Raw genomic sequence first — 26,890 nt, 5'->3', positions numbered from 1 at the left:
CGGCGTGCTGCCAGCGTGAGAGGCTCACTAGCGCCTACAAACCTAAGTGGATACTTCTCGCGGCATTGCGCAATGCTTGAAGTATCTACTTAGGTTTGTAGGCGCCAATGCGCGTTTCGCGCTGACCGCCCGCCCGCCGTGCGGCGGCGCGGCGCCTGAAGCAACTATTTCACAACAGAGGTGTTGCACAATATTATACGAAATTGAACGTATTAAGAATTAAGGCATCCTTTAAATGTATAGATGCTTCCTCGCAAAATAAATCAAGATACTTTCGTACACAGAAAAAATCTAAGAGCCTTTAGCTGAGGCAAATCAAGAGGTTCATCCGGTTCAGGTATAACAAGGTGAGAATTTCTTGAAAGATAATTAAGTCCTGTTGCACCAAAGAGGTGTAGAGAGTTTTAGTGAATTTTGTCCAATAGAATTGACGCTCCATCATTTTTACCAAAAATCTCAATTATACATTATTCTCCATTGGATCAAACAACCAAAAGACGTCGTAAGTAATTGTCGTTTGTATTTACATGTGGACCAATTAACTTTGGGTCTCAACTGGCACGTGAACCAAAACCTCCGTGCCGAAAAAACGCGCGGACGTATAAATTACTGGGAAAAACAGGTGCGCGGACAAAAAATCGATGACGAAATGTCCTATAACCGTCTACAAGGCGTCGGAAGCACTTGAACCTTTAGATCAACTTGAACGGATACCTCCGAACAACTAAGTTCACAATAATTATTTAGAATTGAAATTATTTTTTCGTGGTGAATTCTTGCTAGAGAGGATACGTCCTGAATTATTAAATGATATCAGGATAGCTGAGAGGAAATTTTCAATTTTGGGGAGCGGAAAGCCCATGCTATTGGTCCTGTTAATAAACCAAATCAAACGTTATATTAGTGCCCGTTGATGACGTTATCGGACAACCCGCCTTCATATTTGCATTAATGTCATTATGATATTCAAAATTTCGATCAACATTTTCGTTAAATAAATAGGTTTTTTTTTTTAAATTTGTCAAGCGACCTTGTTTCTCTCACCTCTCGTATCACCTCAAAATCAACCACAAATTCAACGCTCGAAGCTGGGTAACATGCTAACATGTGCGGATAAAATGGACGTATTTCTGCCAAACGGAACTATGTGCATTAAGACATTCATGAATTCGGAGACAGATTTCAATGACTTCAAACTTCAACGTATGTAACTTTTTATAAATTGAACAACTCTGTAACTCGATTTTTTTCTGAAGAAGGGTGAGATTCAAACTCCGCAGTTACCCCTCTTCGCCTTTCTTTAGCGATTCTCGATCGATTTCCAATCATTGGCGAATCCAGCAAATTGGTAACATACTTTTTTCTCCATTTAAACCCATGGAACTTTATCGATTCTTGGAGGGGCCTGGTGCCCCGACAAGAATCGATTATTTAACATAGGTTTTAATGGAGGAAATCCGATGTTGCCAAATTGCTGCATCCGCTTCTGTTTCCAATAACGCACGCGGTTTGTAAAAACTAGTCCTTTCCATACGTCTCAGGAGGCCCTAACCTCTAAAGAAAATCGTAACAGCTTGTGGCTGCACAATACCACTAGACTATCCAAATATGGAACCCATTTCAAAACGTGATTCAGGGAAAAAATACCACTTAACCAGTCTATGCTCCAGCCGGGTCAATTTTACCCAATGCTTGCTAAAAACACGTGCCCCATGGGTTGTATTGGGTCGGCGAGTACGAGCTGTAGATATGTAGGTTTTCAAATACATCGTAGAAAAAATCAGACATAAAATTGAAAAAAAGAAATAAATCGAGCGTCATGAAATTCTTTTTGACATATACTCCTAGAAATCCTGAGCCGGGTCAAACTAGCCCAACTATGTCCCTGGAGAAGTTATGAAGCCGGTACTTACGAGCTTCAGATACGGGTCTACTAATCCTCCCCCCCCCCCCCTAAAAAAAACATAATCAGACATCAAATTGAACAAAAGGGGGAAAAATTGAGTGTCCACGGAACTGAAGATAAGAGAGACGTAATCAGTCCGAGTTTTCTTTAATTTTTCTCCCGAGTCTATGGGTCACGTTATTGAGATCTTAGAACGGAGCATTGCGAGTTTAAGCCTCGCGTCACGCTATCGCGCCTTCAATTTTGCAGATGCAACACGGACATCCATCAAGTACGAATAGTTGTATCTCTGCGCCGTCATCAACATGCGTCCTTTCCCTTGCTCTGTTTCCATATTGTGTTGGTTCCGTCCGTCTCGTTAGTTTTGGTGTTTGAAGGGCTACCTGAGCAACACAGCCAAAGATGGTGAGAAAGCGCCAGTACGTTACGTAAAAGGTGAAAATTTAAAAAAAAATATTTATCATCTTCCAAAATATTTAAATAACAGATAAAGCATCAAAAACTATCGAAATCAATATGTTGAAATACGGGTCGATTTGACCCGAGATGGAACTTGGCGCAAAAAGAAAGTTTTGGGTATCCAAGGGTTAAAAAACGTTTCATTTTCCAAAATTGTATTTTGATGTTAAAAACACCTGTAGTTAAATTTTGGTGTTAGCCATGGATTGAAACTCAACTGACAAAGAAGAAGAAGGAGAGAAAGGAAAGATACAGTGGCGTGCGGTGGGTTCAGTGACAGGGCAAGCTCTAGCGTTCGCCATCCGGGGGTGGGGGGGGGGGGTTAACGTAGCCTCTTTCCCTTCCCCCCTCCCCCTAGCCTCCCTAGAAAATTCTTAAAATTTTACTCTATTTGCTCTATTTTTCGGATCAAATCTGATGGAACGTAACGTCTTGAAAAACTGTATTTTTATTTTTAGCGGCTCTGGTGCTTGCACTAGAGCTGCTATTCCGGACGGTCCCAGCTGGGGAGTATCATTGGACCATGTTACATTGGAGAGACCGCGCGTTGGTTGATGGAATCGGCGCCATTTTCTGCTGTTTAGGGGGGACTGATTTTATTTTAATTGATATCTTTTTCCTGTGAGCAAATGCTATGTTGTGTAGTGTATTTTTGGAATCATGGTGATACTGTCAATAGTTCAAAACGGGTCTGTGCTTTAATCTCGCTTTGGAAAAAATGTACTTTACGTTTAAAATTTGAAAATTCAAATCTAAAAGTTTTCGCGCTTTTTTCGAAGAATGCCGTGGTTGGAGCTTCCTAGTCATACTACTCGACATCAGCTGATAGCAAACAAAGGTTACCAAGGAAACCGTAAACGCGTAACAACTACCGTCGCCAGAGCCGCTTTCCGACGCGAATGCGTTGGAGCTTCCTGCTTGTTTTCTCTCTTATTTATGATTTCGTTTATTCAACTTGTCTCGAATGTTATTGAGCATTGGAGGACGGCTCCTTACTCATAACTCCTAATTTTGCCACTTATTTGAGGTATTGTAGTCTTTATTCTATAGCATTTAGAATTTTTTGAGTTACTTAAATTTCCCAAAAAAAGGCTTCTGCATTTAAAACATGATTGAGAATTGTCTAATTCATCACCAATTAGATCCAAGTGAGCGAAATTTTATAGAATATAAAGGCATTTGCTCCGGAGGAGCAATTACAACCGCGACGGAAAGAGGGAAGAAGATAGCGCATCGGAGGCAGAAGCAGCGCGCTGCGGTGCGGTGACGGGCCAAGAGGTGGCCAAGAGAAGCGAGCTGCGATCGGCGCAGCGAAGAGCTCGGACTCGGAACGTACCGCTCTACCCGCCCGCCTTGATTCCGCCGCCGAGCAGGGGCGCTCCGCTCAGCTGATCGCAAGCGATTCTCCAGCGCATGAGTTGGCCCGTGTTCAGGCCGCGCAGGCGCTGCGCCACCTCCATCCGCTCTTCTGCTTTCCTACTTTGGTGGCTCTATACGTATTTCTGTCTCCCTCTCTTTCTGTTTTTAATGCAATTTACTTACTGAACGCATTTAATAAATTATATTTGCTAAAATGTAAAACATTTAATAGGTGTAATTTTCTTCTTCCTTTAGAAATCTTTGGGCAAGCAGTGCTTGCCTTGCTTATCCGGACCGCACGCCACTGGAAAGATAAAGAAGAAGAAGAAGAGGGAACGATAAGGATGAAGAGGAAAGAAAGAGGAAGGAGGAAAAGAAAGAGGAAAGAAGGAGGAAGGAGGGAAAGAAAGAGGAAACACCGGGAAAAAGATAAGTATAAGAAGAATAAGAAGTGAGAGAGGAGAGAGATAGAATAAGAAGAAATGAAAGAAAAAGAAGAGGAAGTAAAGAGAGAGAAGCAGAAGAGAGAAAAAAAGAGAGTGGAAGAAGAGGGGGATTGGAGCAGAGTGAGACAAAAGGAAGAGGATGAAGAAGAATAAGAAGAGAAGAGATGAGAGGAGAAAAAATGAGGAAAGGAGAAAAACAAGGAACGAGATGGAGAAAAAGATGAAGAAGAAATAGAAAGAAAAAAGGAGAAAGTAAGGAAGAATATAGATAGAGCAAGAAGAAAGAGAAGGCAGAAAAGGGAAAAAGCAAGAATATAAGAGGAGAAGAAGAAAAGAAATGGAATGGTGGTATCAACATGAAATCACATTTTCATGCGGAAAATACACAAACTTCTTCTTTTACCAAACGAGAAAAGATTACGTCAACAACATGTTGTGGTATTGTTGTTTAATCGCATACTTACTCGGGGCACACAAAAAATGATAAGCGATTTTTACAAACAGGCAGGGCCGGATTAAGGGGGTAGCCAAATGGGCCGTGGCCCATGGCGGCAAATCTAGGGGGCGGCAAATTTTGCAATTTTTTTTAATGTAGGAATAAAAAAATCGGATTTAGAAAAAAAAATTACAAACGAGAAAAGGCTACAAATTCTCTCATTTCCTGAGAGTATAGTAATTTCCAATTTTGTCGTCTTTCAGTGATACAAGAGATACAGCACCTTTAATTAGTCGAGTTAAGAGAGAAATCAAACACACAATTTGGCCTGGAACGACGCTACTTAGGGAGAAATGATGACGAGGACTTGAGATGAAAAGGAGAAGCCCTCGGCGCGGCAATCGGCATGTAACACATATTAGCGCCTACAAGACTGCACGAATACTTCACGCATTGCATCAAGCACAGTTCGGTCAGCAGCGGTCGGCGTGTAACGCATAGCGCCTACAAGACTGCATGAATACTTCACGCATTTCGCCAAACACACTGCGGTCAGCGTGAAACGCATAGCGCCTACAAAACTGCGTGAATACTTCACGCATTGCGCACGGTGCACACATTTTTCAAAGAAGCACGAACTTGTTAACTACGATGTCTAACTTTCAAAAATGCAACAATTAAACATTACCGAACACGCTCATTGCGGAAAGTAAATTTTAGGCTCGTAACTTTTTACTTCATTTTTTATTCTTCAAAATTGATACATACGTAGTCGAAAGATTCCGACTGTGGTAACGGTCGAGTTGAGTAATACAAATAGGAATAGTGTACGGTGACATGACTTTCAATTTAGCACTAAACTTCAGTTTAACATTGACCTTCTAGAAATTCATTTAGGCCGTAGGAGGCCTTTAAATTTTTCTAAAAAAGGAAAAGAAAATCTGAGAAGTCAGAGATTTTGGGAAAAAAAATAATTTAATAGGTAGTTTGTTTAATACTAGTGCTTGAACATTTAATGTTGGATTCTGAGATTTGTGACGAAATTTTTCTGTTGTCGATTTTATTTTTTCTATATATTATATGGATCGCGTTTAGCAAAAAGGAACCAACGCGATTACAGTGTTGTAAACATGTTGTCTTCTCATAATTATCTGAGAAATCTCTCAGAATGACAAATAGTTTTTGCTCCCCACCAAGAAATTGTTAATTTTAAAGGAAATTAATGTTGTGAATTTTAAGATTCTACATAAATTAAGCATTTCCAAAAGAATAGAAGAAGTTGCACGATTTTGAAAACACTGTACTTGCGTTGGTTCCTCTTTGCTAAATGCAATCCATATTTTTGTTTAGGGAACAGATCTACTAACTTTAGGGACGAGCTCATGGATTTTGATGTGCTAGTAGCTGCACCTGGCTTGGATCGACTTTTCCCGCTTGCTCCCCTCTCTCGATGATGAGAAATCCAGAATGCGCCGATGAAAGGGTTAATCGAAGCGATTATACTAAGTACCCGTTCAGAATTTCAGCAGCGCGCCGCGTCGCATCGCCTCGCCTTGGCAGCGCCGTTCATTACTTGGCAGGGAGATAAAGCGAGGCAGTAATGAAATATGGTGGCGTGTTCTTGCCACCCGCGGAATAAATATTAAAATCGAAAAAACACAACAGTCAACTTTCATGAGCCGCGCGTGTCCCTGTTCCGAGCGGTCACCACCGCCCTCCCACGTTGCCGTTTCCCTCGTTTTAATTGGTTGTTTTCCCTCTTGTTCCTATACGCGCGTCACTCGTTCCGTTTCCTGCCAAAATGTCGTCGGGGTGACGGCTGCAGTTTTTCCAAGAAACTGGTAATAATATACTATTTTGCTTGAAAATTTGTCGCCGCCTAGATTAACTTGCAGCGGCGCACGGTGGATCGAGTCAATAGGAAAGGTCGGACAAGATTTGGAAAATTTAAACGCTTATAACTCCGTTTATAAAAATTTTTGAGGTTCTAAAAGTGGTTCCATTGGTTTTCTCGTGAGATTTTCTTCTGAAAACACCCCTTGAAATTTAAAATCTGACGAAATAAGCATCAACATTTGTAGTATTGGTCAAAAATTTCATGTCCGACCTCCCTGATTGACTCGATCCACTGTGCGGCGTTGCGTGCTTTGCGATATATCGATCCATCTGCCATTTAAAGCTATGGAAAAATATCGATAGACAGGGTGTTCGCATACATCTTAATAATCGATTCTTTATCATAGCTTCAAATGGAGGAATATCGATAATCGATCATCCACGCCTCGCCACTGTTAACTTGGTCAGAAACACGACTGTCTATTCACAATAGACTAATTTAGTGGCTACGTTATTCGATGTACATCACAGATCGATAGTTCCATTGTAAACCGACATCGACATCTTCCGGCCAAAGTATCACAAGCGCCATGCGACGTTCCGAAATTTCCGCCGCCATTTTATTTCTTCACAGAGAAATTGTTGGTTGAAAAGTTCACAGAATTTTATCAGCAGCACAAAGAAAATTCAGTGAAATTTTCGGACAGCTTCGTTCAACAATTTCTCTGTTAAAAAACAAAATGGCGGCGGAAATTTTGAAACGTCGCATGGCGCTTGTGATACTTTGACCGGAAGATGACGATATAACCTTGTTGTATTTGCGATGATTGCGAATGATTCAAATTAATGTATAAAATTTGTGACTAGCATCGAAATTATATCGCCCTTCAAATTTCGCACCCCGCGATTGTTTCCAAAAGTGAGTACTCCCTCTGTTCCGATTTACGTACTGTAAATAAAATCAATAATATGGATAGTGTCTATGGAGAGAAGCCATGTGACAAGAACTTGGAAGGGAGAATTAGGTTTAAATTTTCACACCTCTAGCCAGTGAAACAAAGTTCAAATCAAACTTTCGCATGTGAGTATTTTTTTTACAGATTTCTTGCAAGACACCATATTTACCAGATAGTCTCTAAATCGGCCTTGACTCAATGAGTCCCTTTGATTCGTTCGACATAAACCCTGTTAGTCTGTATTACTGCACGAAGCTGAGAACTCTTGGAAGAGAAAGGTGGAAGTCGAAAAACTAAACCGGGACGTCACGGAATTTTCTATTTTTGAAATGTGACCCGAGCAGCTGTCTTGTTTTTTCCGGGCTATTAAGAAACACTCCAAAAAAATGAGCAACGTCGATGCTTATAGAGTGTGTATAAACTTGAGTGAAAATTAATTACGACTCGGGCGAAAGATCCGGAGTTCTTTCATAGTTTCGGCGCGGTGGCGAATGTTTATTACTTCGCACCTGACACGATTAGAATTCAACCACAAAAGAGTCCAGCAGTGTTGTCAATTCATAAAGCCACACACATTCTTATCACAAATTGGATGATATGTTTACATGTTATATCTGTTGATTGCCGAACCAACAAAAAAAAATAATCCGTTTATGGTTAGCTTGTGCGATATTCGGATTTAGTTCCAAAATTCGAGTATTTACGATATTTTATAGTTCTTTTTATTATTTTTTAAGTTTGATTGATATCGGGTTTGTAAGGTATTTGATTAAGTGCAACTCTAATATCCTGAGTAAAAAGTTTAAAGCGTGTGGCGTTAGTTCTTCTCAGAAAATATATTTCTAAGCTGTATCCTTACCCATGAGATATTCTGCCGTGCTAAGGAAAAACGCCGTATGATAATTCGAGAGTTGTCAAATTTCCCTCGATAAAACATGTATTTTTGACGATATTTATGCAAATTTTCTTCGAAATTTTCAGATATTTTAGATTAAATTGCGTACAAAATTGCCCGAAAACTTTGGAAAAAAATATTCACAATTTTCCCAGTAAATTCGGTTTTTATCGAAGGAAACTTGGCAACGTCTGAAGGCTCATACGGCGTTCTTCTTTAGCACGGTAGTATTCCTCTCGTGTGGTCTCAAAAATGTTATGTCAATTCTTTGGACAATTTAGTGAATTTATGATTTTTATAACTTTCATCGCTCTCTTCTACACATCGACGATGAAATTCCTTAACCACGTATCTCGTTTGCGATGTTTAAAAATCTTCGCTCTCATTTAATTTTTTAAAGGAGAATACTGAAAAAAAATCTGGGTGTATTTACTAAGAAAAGGGTAAAATTACCAAGAATTCAGGGTTCTATTTGATCCCAGTTTTATCTCGGTAAAATTATTGAACTTTCTCCGTAATTTTACTGGACCTTGGTAAAAACGCCAATATTTTTTATCGACTGTGGTAGAATTACCGAGATAAAATGGCAAAGTTACCGGGAATTGATCACCAATAAAAGTGGTATTTTTACCTGAAACAAACAGTAAAAATACCGGTTTTTAGGTAAGCTTACCAGTCTGTCTTGGTAAAATTACCAATAATTGGTAAAAAAAAGAGATAGTAAAGGTACCAACGGACCGTGGTAAAAACGCCGAGAATTTTTTTTCAGTGAACAAATCAATATATTCTTTTAAGTTATTTTAGGAATTTGCTTTTCACTGAGAGAGAAAACTACGAAAGTTCTTAGAAATTGACGTCGAGTAATCCTCAGTTTGAAAAATGAAGAATGACAGCAAGTCTATAACGTTACACAGAGAGATACGTGGTTTTGAAGTTTCACCGTCGATATGTAAATATCGCGAAAAAGGAGTTAATCCTGAGAAAGATGCGCTGAAAGGGAGTGCTTTTTGAAGCAACTGTAAAAAATCATTTTTTAATGATAGGTGACACACTCATAGTCAATGCATTTTTACATCCTTCCTTATTAAATAAATCTCACACAGAATGTAGCAAAACGTGTTGAAAATTCGGAAACGCATAAATCAGAGATTAGTGCTACTAATGCGTCCGTCGATCCAAACCCTCCGCTAAAAAATAAAAATATAACGAAATCATGAGAAAAAGAAGTTTTTTTGAATAAAATCGATCATTAAACTAATTTTGTGTTAATTACACGGTTGAAGAATTTTATCTCCGTGCTGAAGTTTTTTCTAATGTTTAGTTCAGTGTGTTAGAAGTGAAAAACGCATAATAGTATAGTGAAATGGTCTCTTGCCAAACGTGTTTAAATTGTTTTCCATGGTCGGTTTTTTCCCCGAAGCAAAAAGTCTGAGACTGATCACTGTGAATTCCAAATGCTTGTTGTTCACTTACAAGATGATTCCTAAATTTTCGCGTTATCTTTGATGTGGAAATATGAGATGATGCACTTTAATTTTTATTTTGTCCAAAATTTCATTAGGAGTAGAATTCAGTAGCGGACCCAGGAGAAGAACTCTGGTGACATAGAGCCTTTTCTTTGACTAAAAAGAAGACCAAAATAGATACAGAATAAGAGAGAAAAGCACATAAAGTTTGGCTAGATATGAAAAATCAAGTGCGGACTTATTTAGTCCTACAGTGAGACCAACGGCATAAAAAGAATTATGCAATTTTATTCGGGAAACACCATCATCAATCGCTAAAATCATGGTGATTAACATGTAATCGGTGTGCTTGAGAGTTTGGCAGATGGTCGTCAACAGCAGAGAGAGGAGACACAAAAATTTCACTCATCCTGGTGTTCGGGAAAAAACATTGCTTAACTGATTTCCTCTTCCCTTTAGATTTCTATCTCCTTCATTACAAGTTTTTTTAAACGAACGTCCCTGAAATATACATTGCGAAGGATAAAAATCCGTCAATTTTTACCGAGTATAACAGCTGAATTTGCATCGATTATAGTTGACTCTCCAACATTTTCTGCGAGTTGGGGGAGAGGTTGGAACCTCTCCATTTTACTCGTGGAAAGGGGGGGGGGGGGGTTGTCGCAAATGGTCCCCTCCTCAACCACTCTCAGGATCCGCCAATGGTAGAGTTCGAATTTGAGTCAGGATGGACGCAGGTGGGATGTGAGTCGTAAGAGTCACGGACAAGAGAGAAAGAGGGAGTGAGAGAGTAGAGGGGGAGCGAGAGAGACGCATTTCGACCACGAACGTCAGAGGGACCGACCTGACACAGGCGGGAGGGGGTAGGGGGTGTTGGGGGGGGGGGGGGCTGCGAGGGCAGCTCATGGAATTAGCGCGTGTATTAAGACATGGAAACTTTTCTTTGGCACCTTTCCAAGCGAGCATATGATAAACCTCAAGAACCCGCTGCACTCGACTCCACCGGATTCCATGTTGATGTGTAAAACACTCTCAGTATCGGATGGGTCTCATCACCGGCAGCCGCTCCATTTTCACCTCGGCCCCGAACCAGCGCGAGTCCCCCCCGTCCCCCTCGAAAAACGGCTCGCTCGGGCCCCGCGTGGTGGATTCTTAACCTCAATCAGCAAACGCAACACGTTCGATCAGTTAAATTTTAAATCTCCACGTTTGAGCGTTTGACTGATGCCAGTCTCCGGAGCCGCGGTTTTGTTCTACCTCATCATCAAGTACAAAGTCAAAGCTGGCGGTGCTGTGCCGTAAAATGTGAGGCGGGTTGCGTCGGGGTTGGCGAAGCGAGCACGTGCGATTCGGTTGGCGCTCGCTGGAACATGTGTGACGCGGAGTGAGCTGTGTGGCGTGCGGCCTCTCTGACTCTGGAATGACGCGCGGGGCTGAGCCGGGATATTAGATTCTTCACTGGTTTCCACCCGGATCGAGATGGAGGAGCCAATCTCCGGCGCCAGAAATGAATGTAGTTGTTAAGGGACTCTCAGGTACGTCGAAAAACGATGCATGCGCTTTGGAAATGGACGTGTTTCTGCCGAACAGAACTGTGTGCATTATGACGTGAGCCCTGTTATGCTTGCATTTTTATGGGCAGGGGCGGACTGGCAGTCGAAACGTTAAGAGGCGACCTGCATTTGGGGGTCTATCATGGATCACATTTTGCAATAAAGAACCACTATTTCTGGCTCATTTTAGAAACGACAAATATGCCATTGGTTTCCATATGCAGAAATGTGTTTTTATGGGAAATTCAGAGACAGTGGTTCCTTATTGCAAAATATCATCAATCTAAGGGGGGTCTGGGGGGCCCTCACCCGAAAAAATGTTGAACATTTTACACTTTTTAAAGGCAATTTTAAGCATTTTTTGGAGTTTAATTCAAGAGTGTCTGAACTTCAAATTGACCCATTCTCAGGATTCTTTGGGGGCCCCTTCATCACGTTTGGGGCCCCAGGAGCCCACTAAATTTCCCTGTATACTATGTATTATCAGCTTCAGACGACCATTAATGTCTCTTAGAGACACATTTTCAAGGATTTTGGGGTCTTGTAGTGACTGAAAAGGATTTGAAAATTACAACATTATATACGGGGGAAAAACGATGACTCGAAAAACAAATCGCCGCGGAGGCCCCTTCAGAGCCCCCAGGGCGTATTGTTGGGAGGCGATCGCCTCCCCGCCCTCATGGCGAGTCCGCCCCTGCTCATGGGTCTCAGGGCTCATGTCTTAATGCACATGGTTCCGTTTGACAGAAATACATCCAAATGAAGTCATTATAGCTTTGGAAAAGGATCACTTAACACACTGAAAAAACAACTCCGGCTGTGGAAGCTGTACTTACGGGCTATATAGACATACCGCTCATGTTCCGGGTTCAGCGGCCGAAAGTTCCGGGCGTAGTACCTGGAACTTTTGGCGCTCTGAGCTCGAAACGGATGGTGTGTCCTTATAGCCCTAACTTTTTTTTTTCAGTGTAGGTTCTAAAATTAAGGGCTACAGCACTGCGCGTTCTCTCACTGAAATTTCACGCAGAACACACATACTTTTTACGCACAAACAGGTTCCCCATTAAAACCCGCCAAATTTATCACGTAAGTCAAAAAATAATTACGGAGCTACGCACCATGATCATCGCAAATTTAGATTGTTTGAAGCTAATCGTCGATTTTGGAGCGACAATCTACATTGTGCGATGTTTTTTCGATTATTTAGACAGCCGGGGTAGATTTTTCTTTAAAAAAATTTCGAATGTTCGAGGATCAGACTCCGAATCCCCTTCAAAGAACAATTGTTGCTTTAAGGCAATTTAAATCCACAGAGGACAAAAACCAAAAAACCATTTGTTGCTTTCGGGCAACGGTATGCAATAAAGGATCGAATGGGTGAATTCACGACTTTATCGCACGTAATACACAAAAACCTGGGGAGTATTTCCAATTTGAATATGGATCAGACCGACTCATGGGACTATCACCTATGACAGCTGTAAAAATATTGGAATTCGGTCCAGTAGATTGGACAGTGACAAAAAATGAAAATTTAGAGGGTCACATTGTATTCATGGTTTGCGTCTACGTTCATTCACTCTTCCCGCTATTGGAAAAACCTGATTCTACGCGAGTCAAATCGACCACATAAATAATTGCCAAATATTTTACGATGGAAGAATTTTCATAAAAGCTAACTTTTTTTGGACTAATTAAGGACATTTTTACCAGAGGGGAAATCAAGTTGTATAAATCATTTGCCTGACATAGTAATTGATTTCAATGTCTAATTGGACGTATTCCTATCAAACGGAACTATGTACATTATGACGTGAGCCGTGTTATGCGTGTATTCTTATGGGTCTCAGGGCTCATGTCTTAATTCACATAGTTCCATTTGAAAGAAATACGTCCAATTTATTTTACGTTGATTATGGTTTTCCCGCAAGCGGAAAGTTTGGAATAATGGTATATTATGTAAACTACGAAATTTTCTTACTTATAAATTAATTTTGAAAATTTCATTTTATTCAATGTGTTTTGGGCGAAAGTTTGATAAGAAAACTTGTGCCAAGGTGCTCAGTTTCTTAGCTTGTCTTGTGTTTTCATGTTGAGAGAGGATTTTTCGACATGTGATTAGGTTACGAGGTGTCGTTGTCAGTTGACTGATAATCGTTTTTGTTGATATTAGTTGAGTTTTTTTAAAATTTTTACATGCTCATTTTAGCCAATGCAAACACATCAAAAACCGGCTCCGCTGTGTTACCGAAGATAGCAGTTTAAAAAAAATTAGATTCGAGTAAATGGACTTGTCTCTGAAATGGACCTAGTCAGACCTGGTGCTTTTTAGAGGCAAGTTAGATCGGAAAACGGTTTCTCATGGAATTTTCAATCATCATTCAAAAGAGCATTATTAATTGTTCGAAAAATAAACAGTTGGTAAATCTTACCGTTATGACTGCATAAAATGCTTCAGTTAACAACAGTTGGATTTTCAAAATTTTAACTCATTTTGACCGATGTAAACAAACAGTTCAGTTGTGCTGTACTGAAGGGAGCGGTATATAAAACAAAAAATGAAATTTCAAGCGAATGGACCCACAAAGTACTTCTCAAAAGGAAAATATTATTGGATGAGTCCTCAGTATTTTTCGAAAATATGCTTATATAAAGTCTTCATTCACAAGCATGTAAATCAATGCTAACGTCCAAAGCGAAAATTGTGTATCTTTACGTTGTATTTTTAATTTGTTTCCTGCATGTCAGAATTCCATGCATTTTTTAAGAAGAGAAAATCATATTTAATTGCCAATTTTTCGAAATAATCACGGTATAACATTAGAAAATCAAAATAAAATCACGAAGAATATTTAGTGCATGGCAATCAGGGTTTTTCTCTTTTTTTTCTATATTTTTTTTTAGGTAAAAGGGCATTATGTGTGTAGAAAAATGCTACATTTAGAATTATGTTACGATGTTTTTCCTTTAAATGGAAATATGCATGCCATATGCGTGTGACATTAGACTTAATTAATTGTCCCATTCATTTATTGTCCATTTAATTTATTGTCCCGATCGCAGCTAAACTCCATGAAATTACTTCAACTAACTACCGCCTTTCCCCAAGTCCCCAACGCCTAGATACAAATTTGCATCATTTGTGAAACTTTACCAATTTTTGGATTATTTTAGAGCAATTTTCTTCTGTTCCATGATAAGCGAAAGGGACAGAAAGGAAGGAGGATTAGCTGATGAGCATTGACGAGTATTAATGATGATCATTATAATTAATGAAAAAGGGGGGATGGAAATCAGTTGTACCATCAGTGGAGGGGAATCCTTCCACACTTCCTCTCCTCGCCCTACCGGATTGTAATTTATTTGAATTGCCAGGGGGGTGCTACAGATTTCCTCCACATTTCCGCTCTTTGCCTCCACCCTTGATCCACTTTATTCCCTTTGCTCCAACATGGTCCCTTGTCTTCGAATGTCCGCGCGAGTAAATTCGTTCACCACATTGAAAAAAAAATCTCGGTGTATTTACTAGGAAAAGGGTAAAATTACCAAGAATTCAGGTTTCTATTTGATCCCAGTTTTTTCTTGGTAAAATTACCATTTATGGAATTGGTAATTTTACCGAGAAATCTCGGTAAAATTATTGACTTTCTCGATTATTTTACTAGACCTTGGTAAAAACGCCAATATTTTTTATCGACTGTGGTAGAATTACCGAGATAAAATGGCAAAGTTACCGGGAATTGATTACCAATAAAAGTGGTATTCTTACCTGTAAAAAACAGTAAAAATACCGGGTTTTAGGTAAGCCTACCAGTCTGTCTTGGTAAAATTACCAATAATTGGTAAAAAATGTGAGATGGTAAAGGTATCAACGGACCTTGGTGAAAACGCCCAGAATTTTTTTTCAGTGTGTCTGTAAAAACAGAGCCTTTCCCAATCTACCTTTCACAAAAATCAAACCTGAGAGAGCGGTAAAAAGCTCAAGAAAGAAATGAGGAAATAACACGAATATGAAAACTGAACGGGCGCGGCGATGATCATAAATTCTAATTCCAGCGCTCGAGTTCATCTAAAAACAACGGGTTTACTACTACGACAGATGAAGAGAGCCGAGCTTTGCCAAAATTATCGCGGTCCTATCTATTTTTTTCTCATCCAACCTTCACCGATTGAACCTCCTCTTCCGCGCTCCTCTGAGACATACGCCCACGCTTTTATCAAGCGATTCTCGTCTTTCTATCAATAATAATTCCGCTCCAACGGGCAACTTCCATTGTTGATTTAAGAGAATTTTTTTACGTGTATACGCTCTGCCTCTCCCACGACACTGAAGGGTTCAATCTTTAAAAATGTTTGCAAATGGTGGTCTTAAGTAAGTTCTACACACTGCAAGAAATGAGTCTCGTATGCATAAACATGTCGAGAATATGTCTGAGTGGTCTGGAGCGGTTATTGACAATAAAAGTACAGCTGGGTGCGTTCCAATATTTAGACCAATTTTTATCTGCAGAACCGGGGAATTTTTAAAAGACTCCCGGTTTATTATCCCAGTTGGCTTTTTATAACTGGAACTCGAACAAAGATTCCTCTGAACTTTTTACAGAGAGTGCAAGATGACACAAGCTCCTTGTTCGATCTTTCAAACGCAAGAATAATGAGACGGTGCTCTCCTATTCCTCATTATTTTTAAAATATCCAATAACAAAGCAAAAATAGCGGGAAATATAGACCCTCTAATTACCTCCGAAACTTCTACGATGACAGCAAAAAACTTAGTTAGGCATAAATCATAGACTTTATTTCAAAGAGTAATATGTGCTCTTTTTGAGATGATGCAGTGTGTATTTCCCACCTGAGTTGGAGGGTAAAATCAGTTAAAACAAAATTTTGCGTAGGTGGACAAAAATACTCACACTATTTTTGATGTCTTTTCCGAGAGCGATCTCAAAAACGACATGCTTGGACTGTCCATAAAAAATTGTATTTTTCTGTTTGTTTTTTTAATTGGGTTGTTTAGTTAAATTTTGTAATTTTGTGTTACTTCAATGATTTCTTCTTTTTACTTACAGACTCAAGTGAAGACTTGGACGTTCCAATACGAAAATCAAGAGCAGGTGGAAGTAGAAACTGTTTCATTAGATTTTTAAAAAGAGGTAAGAAAATGCTGAAAATATCTATGATCACTCAATATTATCGTTTCACTCGTTATCAAAACTGGTAACTTCCTAAGATTCAGGACTATACCCACAGAACTGTCAGATTGAGGCTCTCGGTGAGTGAGGAAGATAGAAGAAAATTTTGATAACTGAGTTCCGGGTAACAATAATCAAAAATTGCCTCCAGGTACACTTAAGAAAATTATCGGCAATGGCTCAAAATTTGGCTGCATAAACTGTGTGAATATTAGGCATACTTCCTACAGAAATTAAAGACGAACAATGCTTTATTTTACTTCCCTCAAAAATGGGAAGGAGCGGGGCTGGATTTATGATAATTGAACTCATAGGTGTAGTCTATGGTGCAGGCTCTCCAGTATTGATGGTAAAATATTATGACTTTTACCTTTTGTGGGAATAACCTATTCCTTCATGACGTGAAGAAATGAAACTTTTGCATTACTGTATCAACAAAACCAGTTTTGAGCTCAACGGGAAATTATTGTAGAAGCTTTCATCATCACGAGGTTTCATTTCAACTTCATTTAATCAATTCTGAAGTCTCCCGAAAAAAGGGGCAACTTTTTGGGAGGCTCTTTGCGCTGAAGTTCATTCCCCGAATAGTTGTTAAAATCGCCAGCTCCCTCTTTGCGATCTGTAAGGATTCGCTCGAGAAGAAGTCAATCTACGTTACTTATCCGTAAACTGAAAAAGGAGGAAATTCAGATTGGGCCGTTTTTGAGGGTGAAATGGATGGGGATACTGCCGCGCCTACGCCAAACGCCGTACGAACATTCGAATGTTGTCACATTTTTGCTCCCGCTCGTGATAAAATTTTCATTTCCGAGGAAAGCTCTGTACTGCCCTGCTAAGGAAGAACGCCGTATGAATATTCGAGAGTTACCAAATTTCCTTCGATAAAATGCGTATTTTTTAGGGAAGTTATGAATATTTTTCCTTTAAATTTTCAGAATCTTTAGGTAAAATTACGAACAAAATTTCCTGATAAATTGGAAGGAAAATATTCATAAGTTTACCAGGTAATTCTTGTTTTATCAAAGGAGATTTGGCAACACCTGATGGCTCATACGGCGATCTTCCTTAGTACGGCAGTGTAGCTTTATAACAGGAAGTCTGCAACTTCGCAAACCGATATACGTGGTTTAGCAATTTCACCATCTATATCTGACCCATTTTGCAACGTTGGAAAGCTCTTGCGGCGTTTTTCCTCAGGGCGCCAGAATACTGCCGTGCCGAGGAAAAACGCCGTATGAACCTCCAGGCGTTGCCAAATTTCCATTTATAAAAAAACGAATTTCCTGGTAACCTTATGAATATTTTCATCCCAATTTTGCAGATAATTTTGTTCGCAATTTTACCTGAAGTCCCTGAAAATCTCAAGGAAAAATCATCATAAACTTCCTGAAAAATAACAATTCTATCGAAGGAAATTTGGCAACTCTCGGAGGTTCATACGGCGTTCTTCCTTATCACGGTAGAATAGTCCTTCACGTCGATGGGTACCGAGGAAGCAAATGGGGAAAGAGGCATCGGAAATTTCGGAACGGGAGCGGAGGGAATGCAAGTACAGGACCAAGGCGGGGAACTCGAAACTACTTGTAAATTCGGGAGCGCCATTCAACTTGTATATTTCCCCGACGTATCGTATATCGTACATCGGGCCTCGGCCGAAGAATATGCGCATCATGGCGCCCGATAAAAAATGCCGGGCCGTTTCCCTCGCCTGCTTTTGTTGTCCGAGTCCGTCAATTCCATTCCCCCTTCATCCGCAGTCGTCCCCCCCCAACCCTCCCCCCATTCGAAATAGTATAATGCCCACGGTCGTTTGTCACATATTGAAAGAGAGGAAGAGAAAAAGAGGAAACTGGGGGGAGTCGAAAAGTAAAAAAAAAGAAAAAATAACCACACTGAATTTCTGTTTCGGAACGAACCTACGTAATGATAAAAGAAGTCTCAGAACATGTAACTCCATCCGCGATGTTGCAGATACTTCTTTCTCTGTTAGTTTCCAAAGGAAGAAAGGCACTTTAAATTGTTTTTTTTTTTTTTTTAAAAAAATGGAACGATTAAACTAAACAAATATATAAAAATGAAAAACAATTAATGCACAGTTATTCCAGGGCCATGAAAATCGATAGATTCATACTCAACACACTCATATTAGATATAAACGCTGTTTAATGACTCCCTCGTGCAAACCAAAAGTTGCCTTCCTTCCATGAAAAAAAGCCGAATTTATAGTTGTCTTCAACTTACAAGCTCCCTTAACCTATGTGTATCTCATTCCTCACGATGGTACTCGATTGATAAAAATGAAACTAAATATGGGGTTTTATTTTTTTTGTGTGCCAGTCGTTTTCATCTCAAAGAATATTCAAGATCACCAAAACATCATCTATCGAGAAATAAAAGGATTTTTAGAGTATTGCAGAAACGTATCGTTCCCTTCCGGCCAAAGTATCACAAGCGCCATGTGAAATTTCAAAATTTCCGCCGCCATCCTATTTTTTCTTCTTCTTTTTTTCTTCTTTTTTCCCAGAGAAATTATTAGTTGAATCTGTTTGAAAATTTCACTGAATTTTATCGGCAGTTCAAAAAAATTAAGTGATTTATTCGAACAGATTCAACCAACAATTCTCTGTGAAAAATGAAATGGTGGCGAAAATTTTTAAACGTCGCATGGCGATTCTAATACTTTGGCCGGAAGATGACGATATCGACGGTGAGACTACCAAACCACGTATCTCGGTTTGCGACGTCGCAGACTTCCTGTCATACTTTATTTTTTAAATGAAAAACTACTTAACGTTAAGTCTTGAAAATTTCTGTGATTTTTCCTCTTCGTGCGGAGAAAATTCTGTGAAAATTTCGAAGAATGATATTGATTTGGTCTACTTCAAAAAAATAAAATGTGAGCGTAGATTTTTTAACACCGCAAACGAGATACGTGGTTTGGTAGTTTCACCGTCGATATAGTTCGTGAGTGGCGAGAGTTCGACGTATGAATCTGCGATCATATAATGTTCTATACAATTTTAAATTTCGACGTTACTGAAATCATGTTCGATTTTTGTGGCAGCCTGGGAGAGAATGAGTGGGAGTACGTCCTCGGAAGAGGCAGAATATCCAGAATTTGTAGATCGTGAGTTACATTTCTTTCAACCGGCTTTTCTGCCTACTAACATGTTAACACGCTCAGCATTCACCGATCGTATAACTTAAGGTATATCTCTTCTCTTACTTTCTTTCTATTTCTCTTTCTTTTTTCCTTATTCTCTTATTCGATCTGTTTATTTGCTTTTGCCGCTGCTGAATGAAAGCTCCGCTTTTTTGTGTTACAATTTTTCCAGAAATTCCAAGGGTATTCATGATGAAAGAGTCGCGACGTTATACTTATTTGAAGCAATATTCTTGTCACTGAAAAAATTGCTTGGCTCAAGCATGACTATCTTTGAATTTGCCACCGAAGGCGGATTCAGCAACTTGGCAACACCGGACTCCCTCCATTTAAACCTATGTTAAATAATCGATTCTTGTTGGAGCACTTGGCCCCTCCAAGAATTGACATATTCTCATAGGTTTAAATGGAGAAAGACAATGTTGCCAATTTGCTGGATCCGCCAATGTTTGCCACCAAGAGTTCATTATTTCATCTTAATTCAAGGTATAGTTGATCTAGGAATAAGAAAAAATGCTTAGATTAAAATAGCTTATAGTGAGCAGCGTCATTTTTGGTTCAAGGAAGAATAGCTTTCAGCGGCTTTAACAGTTATATTTTTCCGTTGTAAACTTTTGGACATGTGATTGAATCCGACGCACTTGTAACAACCCGCAAGTTACCGTTCTTAAGAGCTTTGTCAGAAATAAGAAACATAAACGTAGGTGGAGAGGAGGTTAGCAGGTTGAGATAGAGCTTGATAGGTTTTCATTGAAACGGTTCCCTAAGTGATTGTAAGCTTTTTTAGAAAAATGTCAATGAACTTTTAGTGAATATATTGCTTTTTGTCGGAAGACACGACATGTTTTTAATTACCTTTTTACCTTTATTTATTTACTTATCTATTTATTCATTTTTTTTTTCGATTTATGCATAGCTCATCATCAATTTTAATGCTTCGTCTTACATCACTGAACGAAGTGGGCTGAATAATTTTGAAACTTTTTTACAGTATTTAAGCTTCTGAATTTTAGCGCTTATTTTAATCCTTCCGACTACTGAACCCGTATTGATTTTCCAAGCATGGTTTAATCTGAATCATATCGTATACAAGTTATAATTAACGATAAACTGACACTTGACTGATACTTAAAAATATATGTATAAAAAAAAAACCGCAAGTAAAGGTATTCACTGTGTCCTTTAAAGAACAACACATTTCCGACTACGATTCACACACTATGCTGACTAGACTATATTTTTTTCTAATCTATGAGATGCAACCGTCAAAACTTATTGATACACGCCTTGTCGACCCAACCTTATATATTTACATTTTCGATAGATTCTCTGCGCTCTTTTCAATCGCTTTATTACTTTCTCCGATAAATTTTTGCATATTTCAGTTATAACTTTTAAGAAGAGCAGCGCGTTTTTCCGCTTTAATTCTTACTTTCCCGCTTATATGATTTTATTTAAACCATGAATGGATTTTTAAAACATAAATTGAAATCTTTCTTTGCAGTTCAAATTGAAGTTGAAGAGATAGCGACAACGCAGCCGCGATATCGGCCGAACAGTCTCAAAGGTCTGTGTCAAGGCACTCGCTTTACTGAAGCAGAACTCAAACACATTTACCGGAATTTGAAAGGGGAGTGTCCATCAGGAGTCATTAATGAGGAGGCTTTCAAGAACATTTATTCGAAATTTTTCCCAAACGGTGGTGAGCATTTACTTATAATTGTCCCTCCTCCCTTCCCTCCATCCAGAGGTATAAACTGCAACTTACCCATAAATTCAAAAAATGAAAAAAAATTACCTGTTAAATATGCTGCGACAAGAATTTCTCGTTAAATCAATCTGAATTTTTTTGGATCGATAGAACGTCTTTTTGCAGTGATAGGAATACTGCTTGAAACCAGGAAATTCCCCCTACTTTCAAGAGAGGAATTCCTGTCGTTGCACGTACATTAAACAGAAAATTCTGTTGATCCATTAAGTAATTTCTCTCCGCGAGTTTAATCGGGAAGTTTGCAGGTATCTAAAATTCTATATATTTGTTTATTTATACTCACCTATGGAAATTGCGAACTTAACTAAACAAGACTTACCGCGCATTTTATTACGATCAACATTTTTTCCACTGTAAAAAGATGCCCGATTTAAAACTTGCAATTTTCCGGAGCTTTAAACCTTCTATATAGAACCCTCTATGTTATTATTAAAGTACGTTTCGTCCAACCCGTCGCTGAAGTGTGAAATTCAATAGTGCAAGCCAGAATCAAAATATAAGGGAGTATATGGATTCGATCGACATGAATCTCGATCATGATAAATTTCTTTAAGCGACAGAAAGTCGCCTTTTTGAAGTAATATTGTGGTTACAAAATTTGACTGCATTTTGCAATTTGGAGCTATAAATTCTGGCTTATCTGAAAAAACACTTTTGTGCATAAGGAAACCAATGGCACAATCGTTGTTTTTAAACAGAGCCGGAATTTATAGTTCCTAATTGCAAAATGTAATCCTATGAATATCCGGAGCCAGAGTTTATTCAGAAGTATCGTTTTTTTATCTGATCTCAGGTTAGAATACATGTTTTTCAGAAATGCCGACCAAATTATATAGTTTCAAAGGAATTGAATTAGACAGCTATACCACGTCATTTTTTACTATTTTTGTGAGCACTCTACCGCTGAGAACTGCCCAACCAAAATTAACTCTTCCATAAATGTTTCACTCGCTTTCATATTTTTCATACATTGTAACCCCATTCTTCTGACATTTGATTAATAGTATTCATCAAGATTGCTTTTTTTTCGTAGCTACTATGTCAAACTTGTACGCACATCACGTATTTAACTCATTTGATTTGAATAAAACTGGATACCTTAATTTTGAGGTAAGTGTCCGTACGTTTCAGTATTTTACTTTCATTACTCGTTGAACGTACAACAATACCCACGCACTATTTCCTCTCTGTTCTCATTAGAATTCTTTTAATTCTTTAGATTCCGAAGACTTTTTTAAGTTTTTGAATTATTACCTATGTTACTTCTAATAAGATTTACTTTTTTGAAATGTTCACATTTTTGGTAACATACTGGTGTTTTCTCACTATATCTCCGGTTGTGTTTCTCACGTAGCCTATGAAGTACCGCCATAAACATAAGACAAACGTAACTAACACAACATGCAAATAGAGCAAGGGAAAGGATGCGCGTTGATGACGGCGCAGAGATACAACTATTCGTCCTTGATGGATGTCCGCGTTGCATCTGCAAAACTGAAGGCGCTCTAGCGCGCGGTGTGAATTCTCAATGCTCCGCGCTATGCTACCATTATTGAGGAGTCGCTCTAATTCGGAAGAAAAGTTAAGAAACGAGGCTGGTTTACGTCTATCCTATCTTCGTCTGTGTCCACACTCGATCCCCCACCCCTTTTTCCAAAGTTGATGTCTGTTTCTTTTTTTACGTTGTATTTTTATACTTATATCTAAACCTCGTATCCAGCGGCCCTCACAACCCACGGGGCACGTGTTTTTAGCAAACTTTGGGTCAATTTGACCCGGTTTGAGTATCTTCTAGGGGTTACGTGGTATTTCTTTCCTGAATCGTGTTTTAAAATGAATTCCATATTATTTTGTTAGTCCGGGGGTTTGCTATAGTGTTTAATTTGTTTGAAAGGAAACTAACCTTTTTCTCTGACATTTCTCGTGAATATTTTGGAATAAGGAGACACCAAAAATTTGAAGGAAAGAAATATATGACAAGCAATTCAAGTCAATTTCAGAGGAATTTTTATTTTAAACCAGATCTTAAGTCTCAAATGTATGACAAGTTAAAAATTTGTATGGCTGTTTCTCGCAACGATGCTTTTGAATTGCAATCTTCGGATCAGTGATCTTCAGATCGGTATAACTTCGCCTTGATGTGGTATTTTTGTACAGTTTTTAGCATGAAACTTTTCCAAAAATATCTCTCTAAGCATAACCATCTAATTATCTCAATTTTGAGTTTTTCGTTACATATCAATGGTAAAACTGCAACAATACGCGTAGCTTGATCTACATCATTGAAGACTTCCTGGCTTACTTTATCAATCGATAAATAGATCAGCTACTCGACATCATTTCTTGAGAACTTCGCTGATTTTTCCTCCATGCGTGAAGATTGACCGAAAATTTTAAGCCATAGCCGTTGAGTTGATCTCTCTTTTGAAAAAATTAAATTAGAGTGGGGATTTTAAAACACTGCAATCGAGGAAACCGTTTCACCAGTTTCATTGTCACTCCGCCCGTTCATGCTCACATTCATTTCAACAATTAATCATTTAATTTGAATAGTATTTTGGCTCGACAGATTTTGATTCACGGCTTATCTACACTACTTCGTGGAACAACGGACGAGAAACTTCGGTGGATATTCTCCTTATACGACGTGAAAAAGGACGGGTACCTGACTCGAGATGAAGTGTCAAGCATCGTCGGGTCGGTTTTTGAACTCTCGGGCTTTCGAATTGTGGAGCCCACGCCAGAAGTACAAGCAGCCATATCAGATCGCACTGACTTCATATTTCAGGTTGGCCAATTTACTAGATAGTGATCTACTTTAATTGGATTGCACTTTGCAAGAGGGAAACGATAGCATCCCAATGTTGCTAAAAAATATGCAACTTACATGCTTTGCAAAAAATGACTGCAAAAATTAAATTTTCAAAGGTAATTCTTGTCTTGAATTCATATTTTATTGGGCGTAAAGAGAAAACTTGTTCAGATGATCAGTTTTGCGAGGTAAAAGAAGTTGCACAAGTTTAACGATACCAGAATGCTCCTGGTTCCTTTTTGTAGAATGCAACCCAATCAACGCATACGACAAAAAGTCGCGTGGGTCGGTGGCAAGTCATTTTTCCTAAAACTTTTTTTCCTACTGCAATTTTTCCTAATACTTTTTTCCTACTCGTTTTTTGTTCCATCACAGTTACTCCTACGAGTGAGATGTCCTACTGGCTTTTTTCCTAGGGGCATTTGTCCGAAATTCAATTTTAAAACTAGGGGATCGAGAAAGTAAAAAAACAACATAGGTACCTCACAAGTTAAAATTGTGGCCACATGCCCGTAAGTAGTGGAGCTTCATCCTCCTCCTTATATTGAGGGTATAGAAGGCTCAGCTTGTAATGTCTCCTGTTCACGCACTTATATTCGGCTCGCTGAGAAAACTTTACTCTTTCTGAAAAATTTCCCTCTACTCTACTCATGTTTACGTTTCAATTATTATTGAATTATTAGGACAAACACCCCTAGGAAAAAAGCCAGTGGGACATCTCACTCGTAGGACTTACTGTAATAGGACAAAAAACGAGTAGGAAAAAAGTAATAGGAAAACCTGATGTAGGAAAAAAAAATTTAGGAAAAATGACCTAGCACCGCGTGGGTCCTCGCACAGTGGCGTGGCGTGAATGATCGATTATCGATATTTCCCCATTTGAATCCATGGTAAAGAATCGATTATTAAGGTGTTCGCTGCGAACACCCTGTTAATCGATCCTTTTTCATAGGTTTAAATGACAGAGCAATCGATATATCGCAAAGCACGCCACGCCACTGTCCTCGCAATATTTTTTTATCGTCCAAAAATGAACCTAATATTCATGAGCAATTACCTGATTACCTTTTATTACCTATTATTATTACCTACATACACATTTTTACGAAGCAGTCCAAGACAATGAGAACAGGAGGAAAACAAGGGGAAAAACTGGAAACAAGGCTAAAAAACCATTTTAGCCTTTCCCTTGTTTTTCTCCTGTTTTTACCTATATTGACACCAAAACGTCTGAAATCAGTCTATCTCTGTCCATCAAACTGACTTTTGAACGCGAGTGATAGAGCTCCTCCACCCTCCGACTCCAAAAAACACAAGGTCGCTAAATTGACGCAAAGGCTTGAAAAATAAAAGAATCCGAATTTGTTGATCCCGCGGTCCCCCGATACCTCATTGATGAAGCACAAGGGATCTTAAAATCGTAAATTCAAGAAGCTACAGGCCTCTTCTGTACCCCATCAGTAGCCGGATTGTTGAAACTTCAACTGGCTATGTCGGCACGAGAAGACAAGACATAGCGCTATCTACGCCGTGTAATATATCGATCTCGATTCTTGTCGTGCCGACATAAATTTCAACAATCGGGCTGCAGTGAAGCCTCGGGGGACGCAGTATCATAAAATTTGGATTCCTTGAGGCCGATTACCTACAAAAAACATTTTTTCCCAAGCCTCTCCGTAAATTTAACGATCTGTTATTTTGTGAAGAGGCTCTATCCCCTGCTTTTGGGGATTAGTGTTTCTATCAGGGATCAACGAATTTTAACTCTTTGGTGTTGATTAAGGTTGAAATTCTCTACACTTTTCGATTTTTATGGAATAATTTCAAAATTTTTCTTGAAACCTTGATGTTTAAAGAAAGAGCCTGCCTTATACCTCCCAAAAAGTGTCGGGGGGGCTTCAAGACGACGAAATTCTGATTCCTTGGAGTCGATTGTCGAATCGTTTCTGCAGTCTTCGACCGTGACTCAGTGGCGAGACGTGAATACTCGATTATCGATTTTTCTCCATTTAAAGCTATGGTAAAAGATCGATCATTAAGGTGTTCGTTGTAAACGCCCAATTTATCGATCCATTTGCATAGGTTTAAATGGAAGATCAATCGATATATCGCAAAGCACTCCACGCTACTGCCGTGACCAAACTAAAATAATCGAGGAAAAAGCACGGCACCGGTGATCTGGATCACCCTGTATATACTTTGCTACATGCTGTGTCCCCTCACCCCTTTCCCGTTCAATATTCACTTAAGAAATTGTGTATTTTTCCTCTCGTAGAAACTGGATCTTGACAAGGATGGCATAGTCACTCTCGACGAATTTCTCCGGAGCTGCAAGAATGACGACACGATACGCAAGTCTCTGTATTCATTTCATACAGTCTTTTAAACTGAGCTCTTGGATTTGTTGGAATCTCCGATATCTCAAAACTCGTTCCCTTAATGGGAAATTTGTAATTAATTTTTGAAATACTCAGCAAATTTTCTAGGGTATGTTTTTCAATTTTGTTGACTTTGTTATGCATTGTTCGTGTAATATTTAATATTCTGTGATGTATAAAGTTCTTTTTACAATAAATCCGTGCCCTTGTGTTCATTTTCCTGCTATTGAAATCCTGGTCGGGTTGAAACAATCGTGGAAAA

The 26,890-nt window shown here is 39.0% G+C and overlaps 1 protein-coding gene across 2 annotated transcripts; it reads left to right on the top strand.

The window, feature by feature from the left end:
• Positions 1-6,282: 6,282 nt before the first annotated feature.
• Positions 6,283-26,827, top strand: LOC109039658 (A-type potassium channel modulatory protein KCNIP1). Of its 2 annotated transcripts, none has more exons than XM_019055249.2 (7): positions 6,283-6,447; positions 16,382-16,465; positions 19,569-19,631; positions 21,172-21,369; positions 22,472-22,548; positions 24,008-24,226; positions 26,526-26,827. In XM_019055249.2, exons 3-7 carry the CDS (start codon positions 19,580-19,582, stop codon positions 26,634-26,636), a joined length of 657 nt encoding a protein of 218 aa, XP_018910794.1. In that variant the 5' UTR covers positions 6,283-6,447; positions 16,382-16,465; positions 19,569-19,579; the 3' UTR covers positions 26,637-26,827. The 2 variants fall into 2 exon arrangements, with proteins under 2 accessions (XP_018910794.1, XP_018910793.2); XM_019055248.2 differs by lacking the exon at positions 6,283-6,447 and adding an exon at positions 10,771-11,294.
• The last annotated feature ends 63 nt before the right edge of the window (positions 26,828-26,890 follow it).

Source organism: Bemisia tabaci, chromosome 2 (genome assembly GCF_918797505.1).
Source record: "Bemisia tabaci chromosome 2, PGI_BMITA_v3".
Taxonomy (NCBI): Eukaryota; Metazoa; Arthropoda; class Insecta; order Hemiptera; family Aleyrodidae; genus Bemisia; species Bemisia tabaci.
The sequence above is the reverse complement of the archived record's forward strand: the minus strand, read 5'-3'. Positions and strand labels throughout refer to the sequence as shown.

Coding starts and splice junctions, on each gene's coding strand:
- LOC109039658 (XM_019055248.2), top strand. CDS start 11,267: ATGAATGTAGTTGTTAAGGGACTCTCAG. Junction 22,549..24,007: donor CTGGATACCTTAATTTTGAG/GTAAGTGTCCGT, acceptor TTGGCTCGACAG/ATTTTGATTCACGGCTTATC. Junction 24,227..26,525: donor GCACTGACTTCATATTTCAG/GTTGGCCAATTT, acceptor TTCCTCTCGTAG/AAACTGGATCTTGACAAGGA.